The sequence below is a fragment of the Chanos chanos genome, chromosome 3, assembly GCF_902362185.1.
Source record: "Chanos chanos chromosome 3, fChaCha1.1, whole genome shotgun sequence".
Classification (NCBI taxonomy): domain Eukaryota; kingdom Metazoa; phylum Chordata; class Actinopteri; order Gonorynchiformes; family Chanidae; genus Chanos; species Chanos chanos.
In genome coordinates this window covers 45,455,276-45,477,775 of record NC_044497.1, presented here as the reverse complement: position 1 = coordinate 45,477,775, position 22,500 = coordinate 45,455,276, and the positions used below count along the sequence as shown (strand labels likewise).

The 22,500-nt window shown below is 43.2% G+C and overlaps 1 protein-coding gene across 1 annotated transcript in view; it reads right to left on the bottom strand.

Annotated features, from left to right (window-relative positions):
- The window catches only part of dennd1a (DENN/MADD domain containing 1A), a 47,734-nt gene that overhangs the window by 17,592 nt on the left and 7,642 nt on the right, over positions 1–22,500 (bottom strand). Inside the window, exons 2-11 of the mRNA XM_030768299.1 lie at positions 21,988–22,031; positions 17,358–17,407; positions 16,857–16,976; positions 8,957–9,026; positions 8,553–8,633; positions 8,036–8,089; positions 7,232–7,342; positions 3,870–3,970; positions 1,075–1,120; positions 122–223 (exon numbers count right to left, since the gene is read on the bottom strand). Coding sequence (XP_030624159.1) covers positions 122–223; positions 1,075–1,120; positions 3,870–3,970; positions 7,232–7,342; positions 8,036–8,089; positions 8,553–8,633; positions 8,957–9,026; positions 16,857–16,976; positions 17,358–17,407; positions 21,988–22,031 — 779 coding nt within the window. The remainder of the gene's footprint in view (positions 1–121; positions 224–1,074; positions 1,121–3,869; positions 3,971–7,231; positions 7,343–8,035; positions 8,090–8,552; positions 8,634–8,956; positions 9,027–16,856; positions 16,977–17,357; positions 17,408–21,987; positions 22,032–22,500) is intronic.

Genomic DNA, 22,500 nt, shown 5'->3' with positions numbered 1-22,500 from the left:
GAGGTGGATGTTCTGAGGTGTGGAGAATTCATGGAGGCAGGTGAGCTGGGTGGAGGTGTATGTGGAGGTGCTTGAGCTATAAAGAGGGCTGTGAGGAGGTGTGTAACGTATGTTAACTCACCACATCGTTAGGGAGATTCTGCAAGTCATCAAATGGACTCTCCAGTGTGTTAGTGTCCACATTCAGAACCACAACGTCATCTAGAGCCATGCTGCGCACCCTCTGAGGAAACACAGCAGGCAGATCAGCCAGTAGTATTTCACTCTATGCAGTCTCATCATACATGTGCATATGACTGCATAAACAACCGCGTCATAAATCAAAACCATACAAGGTCAAACACCCTAAGCATACTGCGGTACATTAGGATCACTACCCCTTTATACAGAAAACCAGTACAGCCCATCGCAGGGAGAGAGAGAGAGAGAGAGAGAGAGAGAGAGAGAGAGGGAGAGGGAGAGGGAGAGGGAGAGGGAGAGGGAGAGGGATGGGGGGGGGGGGCAGTACTGCTCCCCTGATAGAAGGTCAGAGCTTGCTGGTCATTAATCCTTTGTCTGGAGAGTCTATGTATGTGTGTGTGTGTGTGTGTACACAGAGCACAGTAAGGTACACTCATGCGTTTTGTCTGAATGGGCAGCAACCTGTCCTGATAAGCAGTGAACTGGATCAATAGTTGTGACCACACCCACACAAATCACGCTGCTACTCAAGGGCTTTTTGTCAAAGGTTTGAAGAGTACATACAGGAGAAAAGTCTGAGTTAGTCTGTCAGGGGGCAACTCTCTCTCTCTCACACACACACACACACTCACACACACACACACACACACACACATCACTCAGAGATGCAGCCATGACAGATATGAAGCCTCCTGCACTTCAAGAGCCAAAAGAACACTTTATCCATAAACAGTCTCTGTCATCCAAGACAGTGTGGTCTCTATGTGGATATATTTAACAATGTTTGAGTGAGTGTGCATCTAAATGAGTTTAAGAGTCATTGCTGTGACCAACAAGTGTGGATTATAAATAAGACTATTAGTGTGTGCGTTTCTGTACAAGTAACAGACTCACCTCCATTAAACTGGAGTGGACTCCTATGAGGTAGGGCATGGGTGCACTGTTAGAAACACAAAGAAGATCCTTATTAACATTAAAAAAACAACAGTATTCGTCCCCCTCTCTCTCTCTCTCTCTCTCTCTCTCTCACACACACACACACACACACACACACACACACACACACATATACACACACACACAAAGATAAGAGATTCAATGTTTCACTACTGCTGGGTCTAAGGATTGCATGTGAGGAGGAGGAGGAAGGGATAGAGAGAGAGAGAGAGAGAGAGAGAGAGAGAAGGAAGGATACTAGAGGCTGAGCCTAATTAACTGTCACTTTCTCAATCTTTCCCTCTGTCCGTGACATTCATTAAAAACAGTGACCTGACAAACACACACACACACACACACACACACACACGTTGACACCAAAAACACACTCCTCACGGCACCTGCTTAATACAAACTCTTCAAAAACTAGAACAAAGTTAAAGGAAAAATCTCCAGGGAGTTTTGTAATGAATCCAAATAAATAAATAAGTAGAACACAAAACAAACCAGAAAAAAACATGTGTCTATTTTGGCAGACACTAATTTCACTGCTTTCTAATTTTTTATCTTTGCGGTTAAACACAGGCTACCAGGAGGCACTGAAGCAAGGGACATACTGCAGGACAGACTACTTTTTTATAAAGAGTGACATCAAATTAGCACTCTACTCCGCCATCTGCGCACACACACACACACACACACACACTCTCAAATGCACATTTTTTTCCTCCGCCACTGGTCAGATACTACCCAGTCTACACCGTATGACTGATTAATGCTCTTCTACAGTAAAAAGAGAGAGTGAAAGCGATAATTAGCCACCCCTCACACATAAACACACACATCCCATCACCTAGGCCTCAGCAGCTCCTTAATTAACACAGGTTGCCAGGGCGATAAGATTTGCTCTTTGGAAATAATAACATATTCTGAAATATATTGTGTTGTTTATAAAAAGCATTCGGACTGAGCGCGGCATAAAAAGCCAAAGCCATTGAGAAGATCACAGTGTGTGACAACCAAGCCTAATTAAACAGCCAGGCCAGCAAGTCTTTCACCCTGGTTACTGCCTCAGAACATCCAAGGATAACCAAACAGAGAGATGAAAGGAGGAAAGAATGGAGAGATGAGAGAAAAGTTTGCAAGCATTCGTTCCATGGCAGCCATGAAAAGAATAAAAGAATGAAAGTGCAATCTAAAGGATCCCTATCAAAAGACCCATTCTCTCTCACTCAGCCACCACTGAAGAGGGTTTTTTTTGGGCTACTTTTTACCTCCTTTTACCTGCCTGACTGTGACTGTGTCCTGTTCTGCATGCCTGTTTATAACACTCAAGTGCTGTGTGTGCATATATATGTGTGTGTGTGTGTGTAAAGCTCACAAGTAGTAGTCTATGAGATGCTGTGTGTGTGTGTGTGTGTGTGTGTGTGTGTGTGTGTGTGTGTGTGTGTAAAACTCACCAGCAGTAGTCTATGAGATGTGTGTGTGTGTGTGTGTGTGTGTGTGTGTAAAACTCACCAGCAGTAGTCTAAGAGGTGCCGTGTGTGTGTGTGTGTGTGTGTGTGTGTGTGTTTGTGTGTGAGTGTGTGTGTGTAAAACTCACCAGCAGTAGTCTAAGAGGTGTGTGTGTGTGTGTGTGTGTGTTTGTGTGTGTGTGTGTGTGTGTGTAAAACTCACCAGCAGTAGTCTATGAGGTGTGTGTGTGTGTGTGTGTGTGTGTGTGTGTGTGTGTGTGTGTGTATAAAACTCACCAGCAGTAGTCTATGAGGTGTGTGTGTGTGTGTGTGTGTGTAAAACTCACCAGCAGTAGTCTATGAGGTGTGTGTGTGTGTGTGTGTGTGTGTGTGTGTGTGTGTGTGTATAAAACTCACCGGCAGTAGTCTATGAGGTGTGTGTGTGTGTGTGTGTGTGTGTGTGTGTGTGTGTGTGTGTGTGTGTATAAAACTCACCGGCAGTAGTCTATGAGGTGTGTGTGTGTGTGTGTGTGTGTAAAACACACCAGCAGTAGTCTATGAGGTGTGTGTGTGTGTGTGTGTGTGTGTAAAACTCACCAGCAGTAGTCTATGAGGTGTGTGTGTGTGTGTGTGTGTGTGTGTGTGTGTGTGTGTGTGTGTGTATAAAACTCACCGGCAGTAGTCTATGAGGTGTGTGTGTGTGTGTGTGTGTGTGTGTAAAACTCACCGGCAGTAGTCTATGAGGTGTGTGTGTGTGTGTGTGTGTGTAAAACACACCAGCAGTAGTCTATGAGGTGTGTGTGTGTGTGTGTGTGTGTGTGTGTGTGTATAAAACTCACCGGCAGTAGTCTATGAGGTGTGTGTGTGTGTGTGTGTGTGTAAAACTCACCGGCAGTAGTCTATGAGGTGTGTGTGTGTGTGTGTGTGTGTGTGTGTGTGTGTGTGTGTGTGTGTGTGTAAAACACACCAGCAGTAGTCTATGAGGTGTGTGTGTGTGTGTGTGTGTGTGTGTGTGTGTGTGTAAAACACACCAGCAGTAGTCTATGAGAGGTGTGTGTGTAAAACTCACCAGCAGTAGTCTATGAGAGGTGTGTGTGTGTGTGTGTGTGTGTGTGTGACTGTGTGTGTGTGTGTGTGTGTGTAAAATTCACCAGCAGTAGTCTATAAGGGGTGTGTGTGGGTGTGTGTGTGTGTGTGTGTGTGTGTGTGTAAAACTCACCAGCAGTAGTCTATAAGGGGTGTGTGTGTGTGTGTGTGTGTGTGTGTGAGTGTGTGTGTGTGTGTGTGTGTAAAACTCACCAGCAGTAGTCTATGAGGTGCTGTGGGAGCACAGGGATATAAACATGCTGCCAGTACATGGGATACAACATGGCCGCTGCTCCATGGACACATGCTGTTAACTGAAAGACAGGAAAGACAGCACTTACAGAGCACCGTTAGACTGACAACTCAAGAACATACACACCTTTCAGCACCGGTGTCAGGTGTGAAGAGTCAGAGGTCAGGTTTAGGACACCGTTGGCCTGTACCAGCAGAGCCTTGTGGATTGCTGACACCAAACCACACTGCACAAGAAACACTGTATGAATGTGTGTGTATGTATGTGTTTATGTGCATGTACATGTATGTGTGTGAATATGTGTATGTATGTGTAAGCGTATTTGCCTCTGTGTGTGTGTGTGTGTGTACATGTGTGTCTGTGTACGTGTGTGTGTGTGAGTGTGTGTGTGTGTGTGTGTGTATGTACGTATGTATACTAGACTGTACGAGACTGTGCTTGAGGCGGTTACTCAGCCTTTAAAGACCATGATCAGAGGAAGGCATGTCGTCGAGCTCCCTCATTAAAAAAATAAAACCAAAAAAAGTTTCATTTCTGGCAATTTCCATCCGTTTTTCAGACGTAACTGAACTGGACATTTTCAATCCCAGTCTGTTTTGTTTTGTGTGTCAGACAACAAGAACGCTACCACTAATGAATCTCAGGCGTTCCCAACAAACACAGACACGTCGATATCATTCCAACACCAAACACACACACACACACACACACACACACACGTACAAACAAGCACAGCTCAAAATAACCACAAAGGAATCTAAGTGGGATTTCAGTCGGTTTCTATATTAAGATACGTCATGTCAAAAGCAAATGAATCTATTATGTGATCTCCCTCTGTCTCTCTTTAGCAATCAAACATCCCCCTCCCAGCCACCTTTCAGTCAATCACACCGGACAGCTGCTGGACCTCCTCTCCTCTGATCTGAGCCAGGGATATAACAGACAGACACACACACACACACACACACACACACACACACACACACACACACACACATACACACACACACACACACAACATAATCATTCCTGTGATGTCCCTGTACACACACACACACACACACACACATACACACAACATAAGCATTCCTGTGATGTCCCTGTATACACATACACACACACAACTTAAGCATTCCTGTGATGTCCCTGTTCACACACACACAACATAAGCATTCCTGTGATGTCCCTGTACACACACACACACACACACACACACAACATGAGTGTTCCTGTGATGTCCCTGTCCTTCACAGGACTGGTGGAGTGGTGTTTTCACGCAGGGTGGGGTGTGTGTGGGACCCATGGGAGTGTTCGTCAGTGTCCCTAACCTGTCGGTGCATCACTGTCAACATCAGCGCAGCAGTCAGGCAGGAAACCCTCAACACCAATCACTGGCTTTTAAACGACAAACATGTCGGACATGACAGGAGCGTTCCTCTCATCTTTCCCCTTTTTCCCTTCTCCCCTCCAACTCAAGCTGCCCCCCCCCCATCACCCTGCTAGTGCTATGAATGTGGAGGCAACAACAGCGAAGACAAACAGAGAGAGGAAGTTTGAGTGGCTAAATGCACCACTTTCAGGGAGTGCAGTAAATACACATGTTGTACTACAGCACACTGAAAGACCGATCTACAAAATCTGTCCATCCACACGCATTCACACAGCTGCATTAACAGAGACTTAGGGGGTTGTTGACTGAGGATAATGTAGGTGTACATGGAGTGTGAACTGTGTGGTCCAATGCTGTATAACCGCATTATGTTGATTCTTATCGGAGTTTGTGGTAATATTACGTGATCTAGTTTGTGTTAGTTCGTCTTGTTTTTGTAAGGTCTGGTTTTATGTATTATTTGTTATTATTTATGTCTGACATTACTATATCCAGTGCTTATCCTTGCTCATATAACTTCTACATGGAGGAAATAAGAGCCCAGTACAAATGAAGATATTATAAATCACATTCAGCTACAAAGGGGAATAGGACAAATACATCTATTCCTACAGACACCTCTACAGACACACAAAGAGAAGTCAAACACACACCTTACTCTACAGACACACAAAGAGTAGTCAACCTGACACCTTACTCTACAGTCACACAAAGAGAAGTCAAACACACACCTTACTCTACAGACACACAAAGAGTAGTCAACCTGACACCTTACTCTACAGTCACACAAAGAGAAGTCAAACACACACCTTACTCTACAGACACACAAAGAGAAGTCAAACACACACCTTACTCTACAGACACACAAAGAGAAGTCAAACACACACCTTACTCTACAGACACACAAAGACAAATCAAACTTACACCTTACTCTACAGACACACAAAGAGAAATCAAACACACACCTTACTCTTTAGACACACAAAGAGAAGTCAAACACACACCTTACTCTACAGACACACAAAGAGAAGTCAAACACACACCTTACTCTACAGACACACAAAGAGAAATGAAACTGAGACCTTACTCTTCAGACACACAAAGAGAAATCAAACTTACACTTTACCCTACAGACACACAAAGACAAATCAAACTTACACTTTACTCTACAGACACACGAAGAGAAGTCAAACACACCTTACTCTACAGACACACAAAGAGAAATCAAACACACACCTTACTCTACAGACACACAAAGAGAAGTCAAACACACACCTTACTCTACAGACACACAAAGACAAATCAAACACACACCTTACTCTACAGACACACAAAGACAAATCAAACTTACACCTTACTCTACAGACACACAAAGAGAAATCAATCTTACATCTTACTCTACAGACACACAAAGAGAAGTCAAACACACACCTTACTCTACAGACACACAAAGACAAATCAAACACACACCTTACTCTACAGACACACAAAGACAAATCAAACTTACATCTTACTCTACAGACACACAAAGAGAAATCAATCTTACATCTTACTCTACAGACACACAAAGAGAAGTCAAACTTACACTTTACTCTACAGACACATAACAGCAACACCTGATATAGACTCTTGTAGAAACATGACACAGCAGCAAAGTCAAACACTGCTCTACAGACACTGGGCCTGTCAACCTGCAGAAAGAACTATGGACTTATATCACAGGCCAAATATGGGATGGGTGGAGGAGAGCAGAGGAGAGGAGAGGAGAGGAGAGAAGAGAAGAGAGAAGAGAAGAGAGAGGAGAAGAGAGAAGAGAAGAGAAGAGAAGAGAAGAGAAGAGAAGAGAAGAGAAGAGAGAGGAGAAGAGAGAAGAGAAGAGAAGAGAAGAGAAGAGAAGAGAAGAGAAGAGAAGAGAGATTCTAAAGTACTCACAGTGCTGAGTTTGCTACAGCAGATGAGGACTCGTCGTTCGTTAAGCAGACTAGCATACAGATGGAGCATGTTATTGACATCTACGGCTACAAAATACTCTGTTAGGTTTCTCTGCAAGAAAACAAACAACAACAACAATACCACGAGAGATGTTAGTTGTGAAGACAGGGAAAAGACCATGAGTGTCTAGACGCTTTGAGCCTACTAAACAAATGTGAAAGACTAGTCTTTCCAGATAAGGTGCTTCCTGAAATCCAATACATTTTAATGGCTGATAGATTTAAAATACTGTCTCACTTAAATGTGAACATTTCTGTGAATCACTGACTAAAGGAGAGGCAGAGACTCTGTGTGGAGGAGCAGCTTGACTGAGGACAGATGTAAGGATGGCATCTTTCAACCAGTAGGAAACCGGTATCTTCGTGTGTGTGTTTGCGCACGTGTGTATGTGCATGTGCATGTGCATGTGTGTTTGTGCGCATACATGTGTGTGCATGCGCACATATGAGTAATGTCAGCAGAGATGGGAACATGAGAACAGATCTGTGATATGATCTGTGATATAATCTGTGATATGATCTGTTTTGAGAAAGCACAGATGACATTCTAGTATAAAGACTGACATTGCAACATTACCACTGAAACTGTTTAGACACCAGAGCTTAAGTTGTACTGTAAGGCAACACTTCAGAAATTTGTGGAGCTTTATCACTGTCAAGATAACATAGATAAGGTTTGTACTATACTTTATGAACAATGATGAAAAAGGGAAAGAGAGAGGGAGAGATAAAATATCATACTCACATTCTCAGGAATGCTGGGAAGTTCCCTAATGTCAGGCACTCTGAAAAAGGAATGCTGGGGAGAGAGCAAGAGAGAGAGAGAAAGAAAGAGAGAGAGAGAAAGAAAGAGAGAGAGAGAGAGAGAGAGAGAGAATGAGGGATAAGACTATATTTTAAACAACTATTCAGTTACATGTTAACATATATCCTGACAGGGACCACTTCACTGAGCACGATGACAGAAAACACTTTTGGAGTTTCGTAAGCCTGTACTGATAAACAATAAACTTTAAAAACAACTGAGGTCTACACAAATGCCCTGTTCAATACCGACGGTTAAAGCCTTTCAGTTTTGTTGCTGAATTCACTGAATTGCTAGTATAGCAATTTAGACAGTCAATACGATGTCTCCTATGAACATTACATACTGTAGAGACCAAGCCCTGTGAAAAATAGCTGGGTTCTCAGCATATGATTTTGCACACAGTATTTCTCAGTGACTGTGTGTGTGTGTGTGTGTGTGTGTGTGTGTAACTCACCACACTAAGATGAACAGGATCTCCTGGCTCAGGGATAGGCATGGAGTGAAGGGATTCCAACATCTCCTTCCACTGACTGTCCTAAAACACACACACACACACACACACAAATGCATGAGCACGCAAACGCATAGACACGTCATCAGAACGTATGATATGTGACCTTGAATAGAGAAAACCAAACACAGATCCCAACATTACACGTCACATGTGCTGTAGTGCATTGAGTTCTAACGCACACTCACGCATATAAAAAGAAAAAAATAAGAAACAGTGAAGAGGTGGAACAAAAACAGTAAAGAGAGAACTGTTGAATAGCAGTGTGAGAGAGGAGCGTGCTGTGACTGTGACTGTGTTGCTGCTGTAATACTGATTGATTACATACGGACGTATAAGAGACTTGCCTGGCCTTTGATAGTGTAGTCGGCCAGGATGTTCAGCAACTTGTAGAACACCTCGAACCATGGAAGATAACTGAGGGAAACAAAAAAAAAAAAGATTTCACTCGGAGCTAAAGCTAAAATACGGAGGTGACACAATCTTTTTTTTTTTTTTTTCCAAAAACACAAAGATCACATATTCCATACAATTACTCTGTGTGCCCATTCTCTGCCCTGTCTAAAGAATTTATTAGCATTCTAAACCTAAAAGCATTAATATTAGGACAGATACAAACAAAACAAAGACAATGTTTATACAGCGGTACCAGGCATTAAGACAAAATCATGATTATACATAGCATCTATAAATACAGATAACAGAATAAAGTAAGATATGGAACAGACTGGACCGCTTACTATCCACTGGTCTGCTCCTCGTTAAGAAAATTTGGGAAAGAATGAAACACACACCCAAATGTTTTCTTTGAAATGTTTAATTACATATTTCACCATTTGTGTTCAGTTTGCGTTTGTTCAAAATAAGAGAAATTTTTTTGTGTATGGTTTTTGTGTATGTGCAAAGGGCACTGGATGGTTCTGAGATGTTTTCTCTGTATGTGTGTCTCTGTTCGGCTGTAATGGGAGCCAGTGTTTTGAAGATCTGAGACAGCTGTTTTGAGGCTGGTTACTCTGAGTGGGTTAGGAGCTCTGTCTGTCAGCTTGTCATTTTGATGAGAAACAAACACACACATACATGCCAGTGTGTACACACACACACACACACACACACACACACTCCCACACCATTCCTCTCTGGATACTTCCAGCCTTCACTCACTCACTACACAACAGCTGTGTCGCCCGCTCACAAATCCTACCTTCAGAATTCAGGACGGCTATGTGTTTGTGTGTGCATGCGCTTGTGCAAGTCACAGTAAAGATCAGAGAAGGTGTTGCCCCATGCCCACAGAGGAGTATGAGAGAGAGACAGAAAGAGAGCGAGAGAGAGAGAGAGAGAGAGAGATGGGACAGACCTCTAGACGGACAAAAAACATAAAATTTAGCGAGTGAAAAAGGGAAAACAAAAAAAAAAAACACAGCTGTGACCAGACAAGAGAACGATGCCTAATGACACTCGCTATCTCTGTCCATCTCTAGGAGAGAAGCATCTTGGCCCTGCAATGTCACTAGTCTTCAGTCTAATTAAAGTGTTTGTCAGTGAGGTTGTGTGTCTGGGGCAGTGTGACAGCGCTGAAAGACTGTGCTGCTCTCATTAGGGCACAGAGAGAGAGAGAGAGAGAGAGAGAGAGAGAGAGAGAGAGAGACGGAAGATCGCTCCAAACAGCTCATTTAGGAGCTCTAGCTTTATTTACATCCAAAGCGATACGAGGAGATGCACAGACAGCTATCTCTTTTTCTGCTTTAATTGTGTCGTCAGTGAACAGAAGGGCTCCAGCCCAGCACCTCATTACTGTGGCGGAGACACACACACACACAAACACACACACGCACGCACACAGAACGACCCTGACTAACCCTGCAATAGCTAACATCCTTCCTGAAACACAGCGGTTGACAGACAGAAAGGTGATTTCCAGCCCAAACCACAGATATTCAATCCAGAGGATTTACAAATCTGTTTTTTAAGAAGTTAGAGCTAAAACTGAAGGGCTGCAGAGTTAATTCCTCTCTCTCTTCCTCTCTCTCGCTCTCTCTTTCACTATGCGGTGGTGCCTCTCTCAACAGGGATTACCTCAAACTTGCTGATTTACAAGCACAATCTGGTGTAAGACCGGGAAACATTAAGACAGACCGTACTGTCAACATTTAATGGGACTAAGCTAACCAAGAATCAAATAAACTCATTAGACCATCGGCCAGACCAACAGACACGGTGTCAAACAAAAACTTTTATGTGGAAAGTTTGGGATTTGCCATGGGAGGACATCAAACAAGTTAGATAATACTTGAAAATCTGCTTTCACAAAATCTTCTAATTCCTTCAACTCCCTGGTCAAACTTCCAGTGAGGAAAAGAACTACCCAGAGAATGGACTACAATAATTCGTCGGCTCAACACGTTGGTCGGCGTTGCCAAAGAGGTGGAATTTTTGCTGTGTTGAGCGGTCGTAGTAGTTGGGCCTGTGTTAAGTCATTGGACTGGGGTTTATTAACTGTCGTAGTGTGGGGCTGTGCTCAGTAAATGGTGTGTTCAGAGTCGTCTTCAGTGGCCAATGTTTCCTGTGCGTGTAGACCTGTGCTCTGTACATACAGTGTTCAGTAGTTATGTTCAGTAGCTGTATAGCAGCAGTGGCAGCTGGGCTGTGATGTATGCTCTCCTCCCCCACCGTGGTTTGAGTACCAGACATCCTGTAACACACCTGTCAGAGCTTCTCTAGGGAGATGAGCCAACGCTAACACACACAGACACTGCACACCTTACTCTTGTCACTCAGCACACACACAAACACACACACACTGCGGGAAACAAGGACAGGACACCTCCCCGCTCTTTCTGTATGTGTGTGTGTGTGTGAGAGAGAATGAGAGGAATAGTAACTGAGAGAGAGGGAGAAAGTGCAGATAGAGGTTTTTTTTTCTTGGTTGTAATCTATTCAGCAGGGAGGAGAGAGTGAGTGCTACCCTACAGGTGACAGGCCAGCAGGTCTAGTGTGTGCGTTACAGTGCGTGTGTCGGTTATGTGACCTGCATACACAGATAAAGTGAAAACCATCGAGTGTGCTTCACAGCCTAGATCACACATGAGGTGCTCCATAAAATTCAGAATTTGATGAGCTGAGGTAGCTGCTAAACATTGTTGACTTTGAGAGAGTCAGTCTCTCGCTCACTCTTACACTGTCTCTCTGTTTCTACTTCTCTTTCTCTGGCTACATCCCTTCTCTCCTGGGCAGTTTGTAATAAAGTTGAGCTCATTTCATATTAATGTACCAGATGAGCTTGAGCACTGATGCATATGTATCAGTTTATACAGGGGTGAAGCCGAAGGCTCTGTTTCAGAGAGAGAAGGAGGGAGAGAGAGAGAGAGAGAGAGAGAGAGAGAAAGAGAGAAATTAAGAAAGAGAATGACAATGAACTGGACTGATTTAGAATGAGTCAGCAGAGTCAAGGGTTCAAACTCTTATTGAGTATCTGTAAATGTTGTCTCCCCATCACACACTAACCCAAAACAGAGGACGGGTGACAAATAATCATGGGTACTGTATACTCTGTGTTGCGAATTCAGCTCAACTAAACTCAACTGAACTCAACTCAGCTGAACTCAAATGAACGGAACTGAATTGACTTGACGTGACTTGAACTGAATCCAACAAAGATTTATTGACCTGAGGGTGCAGTGCAACAAACGATTACCATCTGTATAAAGCACAAATGAATCAAGAAATGTGTTATTGGCTGGTATGGTAAGAGTGATTAACATGGTGCTGTTTGAGAGTGGAGGTAACAGGTAGCAAAACGCTGAGGAGCTGAGTAGTCCGTCAGAGGAAGTGCTCAGCCCTCAAACAGCCAGCACAGATTACATTCATACTGACACACTGTCTCATAAACGTCTAATTCCTAAAACTCAGGAATAAAAATCTAATATTGATTCCACAGCGGTCAAGACACCTGTGTTTAACTACAGTCATTTAACTTGTGTGTCTGCATGTGCCTAGTTTCCTGTTGTCACACTGAGAGGTCGAAGTTTTTAATATTGGCCAAATTTGAAACACATTTGTTTCTCCGTATTTAATGGAGAGAGAGAGAGAGAGAGAGAGAGAGAGAGAACAGACAGGGTGGAGGATAATGGACTCATATGAGACTGGAACATCTGGTACTTGTTCATCCACAGACATCTAACTCCAAAAGTGACACAGAGGAATGATGAGAGTGAAAGAATGAGAGAGGAAGAAAAGCAATGTCACAGTGGACGTGTCAGCGTGCAAGGACACTCTCCAAAATAAGGGTCTGTAGAAAACTGATCAAATTAGCCAGTAATTAACCATGCAGCACAAAATCCACCCTCACAAAGGGGAGCTCTGTAAAGATGAGCTTAAATAAACGGAAAGATGGCCTTGAAAAAGACTTCAACACAATAAAAGAGCAAACAGAAGAGACCAAAAACATGAGATTCACATTTCAACTATTCACACCTGCAAATGCACTGTGATTCTGATTCTGGGTCATATAAGTCTGTGTGTGTGTGTGTGTGTGTGTGCGTGCGTGTGAGTGTTTGTGTGTGTGTACAAGAGAGTGAGAGAGAGAGAGAGAGAGAGAGAAGGGGGATATGAAGTCAGACTGGACAGAACTGGCCGTGTGAAAAAGACCAGTAACAGCCACTATAGTTCAACTCTGAGAGCTGGAACTCAGGGCGCTACGCCCCGACCCCCCTCCTCCACCCCACCCCACCCCCCAAGAAAAAAAAAGTGGAAGGAAGTGAACAGAACAGCAGCAGAGTACCAGGAGCAGCAAATGAAATTTTAACGAGTGGTCCGGGCCATTTGACAGGCTCAGAGACCTCCTGGATTTATGGAGGTAGGAGCAACACTGCTTTTCATCTAGAAACCAAAAACTTCCCCTTCTCCTAAGCCTCGTTCTCACAGGCCAGAGGTCAGCGCCGAGAGCAGCAACACTCACAGCACTGACAAGCATAAAGCAGCCGCTACAGCAAGCTTAATGACTGTGTGTGGGTGTGTGGGTGTGCGCGCACATTTGTATAATGAGTGTGTGAGAGCCTGCATATTAGTGTGTGTGTGTGTGTGTATGGGTCTGTGTGTGTATGATGTTTCTTAATGTGAGACAGTGGGTTTTTGTGTGTGAACAGATGTGTGTGTGAGTTTAACATGTTTAGCTCAGCAATGTGTTTGGATCCATCTAACAGCTCTCATACTCCCGAACGTGACAACTTTATTACAACACACACTATAAACCTGCATGACCTTCTTGCCTCGTCAGACACACACACACACAGACAGATGTGCATGCTTGCACACAGAAAGACACATTTGTATGTGATCTGTAGTGTGACTCCACTGTAAAGGTGTGACCTGTAAATGGCTGTAATGCAGTAACGAAGCCTCAGTGTTGGTGCTGTTTCTTTTAACTCCTGTAAACACTCAGAGATGCTCAGAGCCAAGCTAGCAGCCGTCACCGCTCTTTGGAGTGAGAGGGTGCGTGCGTGCGTGCGTGCGCACACATGCGCGTTTGTGTGTGTGTGTGTGTGTGTGTGTTAGGGAGTAATAAATGCGTCAACGGGCTCTTTAATTGTCTGGAAGTGAATGAATCCCGTGTGACTGCCGCTGCCCCTTCCGCCAAAACCATGTTTAACAGGCTCCTACACACACACACACACACACACAGAGTCCTCAAATCCCCACCAAACAACCTCACAACAGAAGATCCGGCTTCACAGCAGGTAAATTTAAGTCAGTCAAAACCTCCCTTACACTCAGACAAGTACACATTATTCTGCCTTCTGAGCTGGGCTTGTTTTAGTGGATAAAACAGCAGCTCCAGTTAAGAAAACATAGCCTGACTTAAGGGAGTTTTGACTTTGCTCTTTGTCAGCAGAAATGACACTAAGATGGTCCATGCTACAGAAATAAGCACATTCACTCTGTATTGTCTCCATCTTGAGAGACCCGTCGGATTCAGGAATAGTTCTTTTAGATAGTGTGTATTTACGTGAGCAGAAAAGGGTGTTTTCACGGTTAAATAGATTTACTTTAGTGTGCAGTGAGGGACATGTAATTAAATCAGTAAAATTCAACAGCTAATTAGACTAATTAACAGCCATGAAACATCCCCCAAACACACACACAGACACAAAGCCCATTCAGCTCTACTGAGAGGGAAACTAATCAATTGCCTATTGGTGGTGTGCTTGGCTTAGTGAGTGAGGATCAGAGATTGGCTAGAGTTATAATGGTCACCCTGAGGAAGACAAGGTCAGGTCAGACCCACTACAGCTCTGATCTTTACACACACAGACCTCATACTGGGCTTAATACACACACACGCACACACACACACACATGCGCGCGCACACACACGCGCACACACGCGCACACACACACACACCCCACAACTGTATATGAGTTCTAGTCAAAAGACAGGATTCAACTCCTGTTTTCTCTCTCTGCCATGCTTTTTTATCATATGTCATTCTCACCCTATAAACTCTTTTTCTCCTGTCACATAATACCTCCTTTGCTTATTCTCTCTTTATCTCACTCTCAACCATTTCCCTCACCCCACCTCTACCTCTCCCTTTAGCTCCCCCTTTCCCTCTGTCTTGTTCTCTTCTTTATTCTCTCCTCTCATATTTTAAATGATTGCTGGTTACTTCAGGTGAAACACTCTCCCTGGTCCAAAGACTGTTTCTATGTACACTAATTCTTGCGTGTTTGATGTAAGAGATGCTAAACTGTGAGACAGACAGAAAATATCGCTTTAATTAATAAGCTGAGCGCGAAAATTACAACCCTATAACCTGATGGATTTGCATGACCACTAAGATCAAATGTTCACTCATCAGGTGAATGACAAATGTAGAATAACTGTTCAGTTTGATTTTGATATATTTCTGGAATGTTCTTAGAATGTGGTGGTACTGGTCTGTAACCTCTGATTCCAAGGCACTGGGAAAACCTAGAGCTGCATTAAATACAAAAGTTAGAGTCACACTCCATCCCTCTGCCCTCTCTTCTCCTTTCTCTCTCACATTAAGAATAAGTGAATAAAGAGCGAATGAATGACTGAACGAGTCCCACAGAGCCGTCTGTGGTTGCAGCCTGTATGACCTGTGTCAACAGGGATCAGGGTCAAAGGTCACCCTGACTACATTCATTGCCGAAAAAGAACTTTGCCTCCCAAAACACTAGCAGCATGTTGCATTCAGTGCTAAGAGTAGACTAATCCCCCCAGATATGCCTAAGCCTTTCACGTGTTTCTGCTCAATTAAAGCACAGAGAGAGTGAGAGAGAAAGGGAGAGGGAGAGAAAGAGAAAGAAAGGGAGAGGGAGCGAAAGGGAAAGAGGACAGAGACAATAGGAGAGAAAAGGGGGAAGAAAAAGAGTATGTAGCAGAAAAAGAAAGAACATTTGCAGTGTCCAGGTCTTGAAGGCGAATAAAATACATCACAAATAATTCAACACAATTCTCTAACACACACACACACACACACACACACACACACACGGAAATACCAATTTAAAAATAACCTCATTTAACTTGTGCCAACATTTTAAATCTGTCTGATCTGATTTCTTTCTGACATGGACATTGGAGTGGATTTACTAAAAAAACTCGTTTGGTTAATTTATACTCCTGTGAGTCCTCTGTGTGTGTGTCCCTGTGTGAATAAAACTGTGACATTTTGACATTTTAAAAAGCTGAACGTCCAAAAAAGAGAGTTCAAAGAGTTGTATTCAAACCGGAAAGAAATGTGGTCATCAGGAGTACTGATGACTGATGTAGCACTGCTGAAAGACAAATGACAGGTGAATGTGTGTGTGTGTGTGTGTGTGTGTGTGTGTGTGTGTGTGTGTGTGTGTGTGTGTGTGTGTGTGTGGTTACGGGGAGGAGTTATGGGAGAATGTGAGTGTGTGGTTGTGCTTGGTAAGGTTTGTTGGTTGAGAGGGAGTGTATGTGTGTATGGTTTGTATTTTAAGACGTGTTGGAGGGCCTGACAGATTCTGTAAATTTGTGTTTGCGTTTATGGCATGAAGGAATGTGAATCGTCACAGACTGATTCATCCCTGAGGAGGAAAAAAATTGAAAGAATTGAAATTATGAAGCCTAACAAGGTGTGATGTCACTGTCCGATTAGCCAATCAGGTCAGGTCACAGTGAGCACATCTTCAGCTTTTAGAATTGATACGCTTACACAAGCACTGCCACACGTACATGTATAGACACACACTCACCTCAGAATGCAGTAGCAGCTATGTGCTCCAGATGACAGACGGCAGAATCCAAATCTCTGTTTACTCTCAATATCAGTCAGAACAAAGGTAAAGTTCTGCCCAACCTGCCCCACACACAGACTGAAAGAGAGAGAGAAAGAGAGAGAGAGCTATTAGTTCTCACACTCAGACCACTTCTATCATATGTCCATATCCACTATCCATACTCCTTTACCATGATGAGTGCAATCAGAGCATAAAAGCTTTGTGTGTGTGTGTGTGTGTGTGTGTGTATCTGTTGAAGTAACTATTAATACTGCTTTTGGATAAGAACATCTATTCAATCAATAAATATGTCTAGATGTAACAGTGTGTGTATGTGTGTGCTCACTCTAATGGTAGGCACCAGCTACAGTAGCTCAAGGGAACACTAACAAACTGAGATTCCCCCAACTTCCTCTCGCCTCACAGATCCCAGCACAGATCCTCACTCCACATGACACTAATGTGGAAATGACTTACCTGTCCACAGTGAAGGGGAAACAGAACTTAGGCAGGGTCTGAAGACTCTCCTGTTGGGAGGAGAAGGGAGGGAGGGGAGAGAAAGGGAGAGAGAGAGAGAGAGAGAGAGAGAGAGCACATTAATACATCTGATAGTTTGAAGTGTAATTGGTCATTACAGAGCAGCAGACAGTATGAGAAGCTGATAAGACAAGGAACAGAAAGAAGGCGATGTTCAAAAGGAAAGACTGAGAGAGACAGAGAGAATAACAGAGAAAGAGAGAGAGAATGATGGATGACATAACAATATTGATGCAGTCCATCATAGAGGACATCACAACAGACACAAAAGAAATTAAACATAGGTGTGTGTGTGTGTGTGTGTTTTAGATTGAGCAGTGCTAACAGGGCCCTGGGGGAGAGCTGCCCCACCATATGGACACCAGTTCATGGGGAGGTGGGGGGGGGGGGACCAGAGGGCAACAACACTCCCCTCCTCCCCTGGATTAGGGCCCCAGGAGTCTTAAACAAAGCCTGGCTCTCCAGGGAAGGTAAGAGGAGAAGGGGAGAGGCCTGAGAGCTCAACCCAGACAGAAGGTTCCTACAACAAGTCCAAAAACTCTCACTCTCCCCTGGGAATGACCCAGGCAATGGGGTTACCATGGCGCTGCGTCCCAAAGCCCGGCCCGAGTGACGCTACAGGGACTGAGGTTGGCACTGGGGAACAGGTGGGAGCAAGATAAACACACACACACACACACACACACACCTGAGAGCACAGGAGCCACACCTGCATGGTGGTTACCCACAAACACACACACCTCTGTTAGATCTGGCACACAGCATACACGTACACACCTGCGAGAAATCAGTTACAAAGCGCACACACACACACACACACATTTATACTCTCTCACACTGCCATGTACTCGCTGATTGTCTCTATGACAACCTTGTTTGCTAGCTTGGCGAGGGGGCCTTTACCTGGGCAAATACGTAAGCACATAACATAGCCACAGTGGAAAAGTGAGGTGGAGCCATGAAGAACCAGATGGAAGGAACATCTCTGATCTATCAGTGCTCTAACCAGCTGTGTCTCTCTCTCTTCAGCCACATCTAAACACAGATCTGGTTTTTTTTTCACTGACTGTCCAGTCAGTTTCACACGATACAAAGAGATTTAATACGGAGTTATTTTACTTAATAAAGTATAAAGAAAAAAAACCCCATAACGGTACTATGATCAGGCACAAAGACAAATGTATACCTACAGTGGCATAAAAATAAGAGTGTACCTGTAACAGGATTAGGCATTAAGACTGGAGAATACATCTAACAGGATTAGGCATAAAGATTAGCATATATCTATACTTGGATTAGGCATAAAGATTCAGGCATGAACATAATCATCTAACTGCTACTAAAAAATGCTCATTCAGAATTTTTTTTTAACAGAATGATATAGATGACAATTATTTTTTATATTGTGTAACTTTTACGCTTGCTGAGGCATGGATAGTGTGTTTGTAGCAAATCAAACAGCAGAGGAAGAGACTGTGTGACATTTTTTTTCCTGCCAAGATATACACCATCATTTTCTACTGCTAATACTAATTACATAAAGTGCTTTGATTTTTTTTCTATTCTTGTCCATGACTCAGCTGCTTAATATGAAGAAAAGGTGAAGGTAAAACCATTCGGTAGAGAGGTATCCAAACACTCACACTTTAATACAAAGCAAGACCATTACAACACATATATAAGAAAACGCTCAGATGTTTTGAAATAGACCAAAACCAATAATCGTCCATCATTCCTGAAACACAGAGACAGCTAAGTTATTCTAAAGACCGGGAAACAGATTTTTGATATTCTGTGGGTGTGCTGGTCCCACAACACAAGGTGCTGTCCATCTTGCTTTGACACTCACCATTTCCCTTGTGAGCAAAGCCCACTTTTTAATTGCAGTCTACCCCCACTTTCATTCACACACACACACACACACACACACACACCCCCTCCTACTCCTGTGTTCACTGCCATGTTATTAAAGTTACTGCTGTGTGTGTACATGTGTGTTTGTGTCAAAGTGGGCAGCTGGCAGTCTTGGAGTCGACTGCCACTTCCTATTTACAGTACTCCACAACTGGCAGCACCTTTATATACAATTTAACTGTATTTATGTACCTCCAAACCAGCCCTACACACACATTTACTTACAAGCACACACAACACTAGCTCACACATTCATATCTACACATACAGCTTTATATGCAAACAACTACAAAGACAGAAGTCCCTTTCCCACACACACACACATAAAAAAAAAAATATATATATATATATATATATATATATATATATATATACACAAACACACACATTATAGAATTATAGAATGTAATCTTGGATCTCAATCACAGACCAATGTGCAATGTTGAGCATGCAACACATGAGGACAGGTTTTGTATCCTGTATGAGCGGTGTATGTGTATGTCTGTGTGCGTGTGTGTGTGTGAGTTACCTGGTACCTAAAACTTGTATTAACAACATACCTTTTTAGACCTTGCACTTTGGAAGGTGATACACATAAACAAATGACCCCACTCTCTTCCCTATGTCCTCTGACTGTGATCTCCATCTGCATCTACCTCTGCCTCTCTCTCTCTCTCTCTCTCTCTCTCTCTGTGTGCGTGTTACACTGTCAGACGAACTGAACTAATAGGTTGTGTCAATAATTCACTTTTCTGCATTAGTCTGTGGGAGAAGAAGGGGAGGACAAGCGTGCAGATGAAAGAGAGCTGCTTTTTCACACATCTGTTCCAGAAATCACACACAGAAGAGAAAGAAGAAAGGAAATGTTCTATTTGTCTGGAGGAGAGGCTCCATTAGACAGATCCTCTCTGTCCCTCACTGTCTCCCTCCTCTGTTCCTATTCTTGTTTTCTTTTCACTGCCTTTTTCTCTAAACACACTTCTCTCTCTGTCTCCTCCGCTCTTCCTCCCTCTCTCTCTCTCTCCTCTGGCAGGAGATGGGTAACATCACCTTTGAGTGTGTCGAAGCCTTATTGCAGTTTAGTAGATCGGAACTCAACTGAAGCCCATTGCAATCAACATTCACTTCTATTTTTCCATCTCTCCTTCTTTTCCTCCTCTCTCTCTCTCTCTCTCTCTCTCTCTCAGTTTCCTCCTTCTCATAGAAAATTACTTGTAAAATGATTTCTCTAAAACATATACAGACACATATATATCATACTCCACATATCAACCCAGATGTTTGTGTGTGTGTGTCTGTGTGTATCTGTGTGTGTCTAGAATTGTCGATGCTAGTTCCATCTGCCCTGCCAGGTGTCTGTCTGCTCTATCATATGCTTGGCTGAGTGTTCAGGTGAACTGTAATTAAGAGAACTGACCACACCATTACTACAACCTCACCCAAGCCAACACACACAAACACATTCACACACACACACTCTCTCCCACAGCCAGACCGTTGCCGGTGTGACTGTTATTTGAGACAGAACAACTGACGTTCGTGTCATCTGCTGTGAGAAGCGAGTGAGAAACCTTTATTGAAGCCTTTGATCTTTTACTTTTGTCACATTAAAATCACATTAAGCCAATTTAAAGACTGATTCAGTTATTCATTTACAAGCACTGTAGTGCTTATTAACAGTGTTCGATTTAATTAAACCTTTCACTCCACACAAAAAAGTCAAACTCTTATCAGTTTTTATCTTTCTCACAATTATTTTACGACTTGACATAAACAGCCACGGTCAAAAACAACACTATACAACACCAACATACAAGGGACACAGCTTAAGCAGATCAAGGACAATAACAAGCTACATTAGTCACATTAATACACAGAGAAACTCTTCCTTTGTCTGTATGTGTGTTCAAGAGTTAAAACAAGTGTTCAAGAGTAAAAAATTTTTTAAAAAAAGATTGTAAAGTAGTCTGTGGAGTTCAGAGAATTCTTCAAAAGAGTGTGCTCAAAGTGAAATAAAACCCCTCCGCATTAATAATAACAAAAAAAAAAAAAAATCAATGCACACAACATACAAAGAAAGCAGTGGCCAGCAGCTGTCTTATTCAGACAACTCCAAGCATGTGTGTATCAAAGAGAGCAGGAAAATTGACTGGACAGTGAGAGTGAGAGAGAGTGAGAGAGAGAGGGAGAGAGAGAGAGAGAGAGAGAGAGAGAGAGAGAGAGGGTTCTGTTTTCATTAGGACTGATGAAGGGAGGAGAAAAGTGAAGAGACCTCAGCGGTTACTCTTTCAGTTTTTAGAGTACAGCTCAAATGATTTTAATGAAATGAAATCAACAAATTAACATCGATTTAAAGAGAGACAACACAAAATGGAGGGGCAGAATTAGAATCACCACTGGCACGAGGATGTGCTGGTTTTTAGTTCTGGTGTACAAAGTGTACAGGGTATAGTCAATTCTTATGTATCTCCCACTTAAATTAGACTTCTACTTTATGACAGACAACACACACACACACGCACAGATATAAAACAACTTACACACAAACAGAGACAGAGGGTGAGACATATGTAAAAAAAGAGAGAAAAGGGAGGGGGGGGGGAGAGAGAGAGAGAGAGAGGGAGAGAAAAAAGACAGCGAATTATGCATTCCAAACCTGGTCAGTGTACTCCTCTGGGAATGTCCTGCGCACCTCTGGATCTGTAAATGATTGACAGATAATATGAATTGGCGGAGGATTAGTGAACAGAGACAGAGCAGTGCATTAATATTAGATCAGATGGCAATAGAAATCCCACAGAGGACATGAAGGGACAGAGGAGGGGGGGGGGGGAGGCCAGATCACTGATAGGAGAACATAGATGCCCCCCTCCTTCCCTCTATCCCTCTATCCACTCTTTCTTTACCAGAGAGAGAGAGAGAGAGAGCAAGAGAGAGAGGGAGAGGAAGAGAGAGATGGAGGGTATGGGGTGATTACTACTCACTGTAATTTACCCCCTTAACATTTGACTGTAGTAATTAAAGACATACACTCCCATGGCTCAGTATTCTCTCTCTCTCTCACACACACACACACACACCTACTGAACTGAAGAGATAACATGAGCTGAGACACTACGACACTGTATTGTCTGTCTGTCTGTGTGTGTGTTTCCACAGCTCAGTGTCC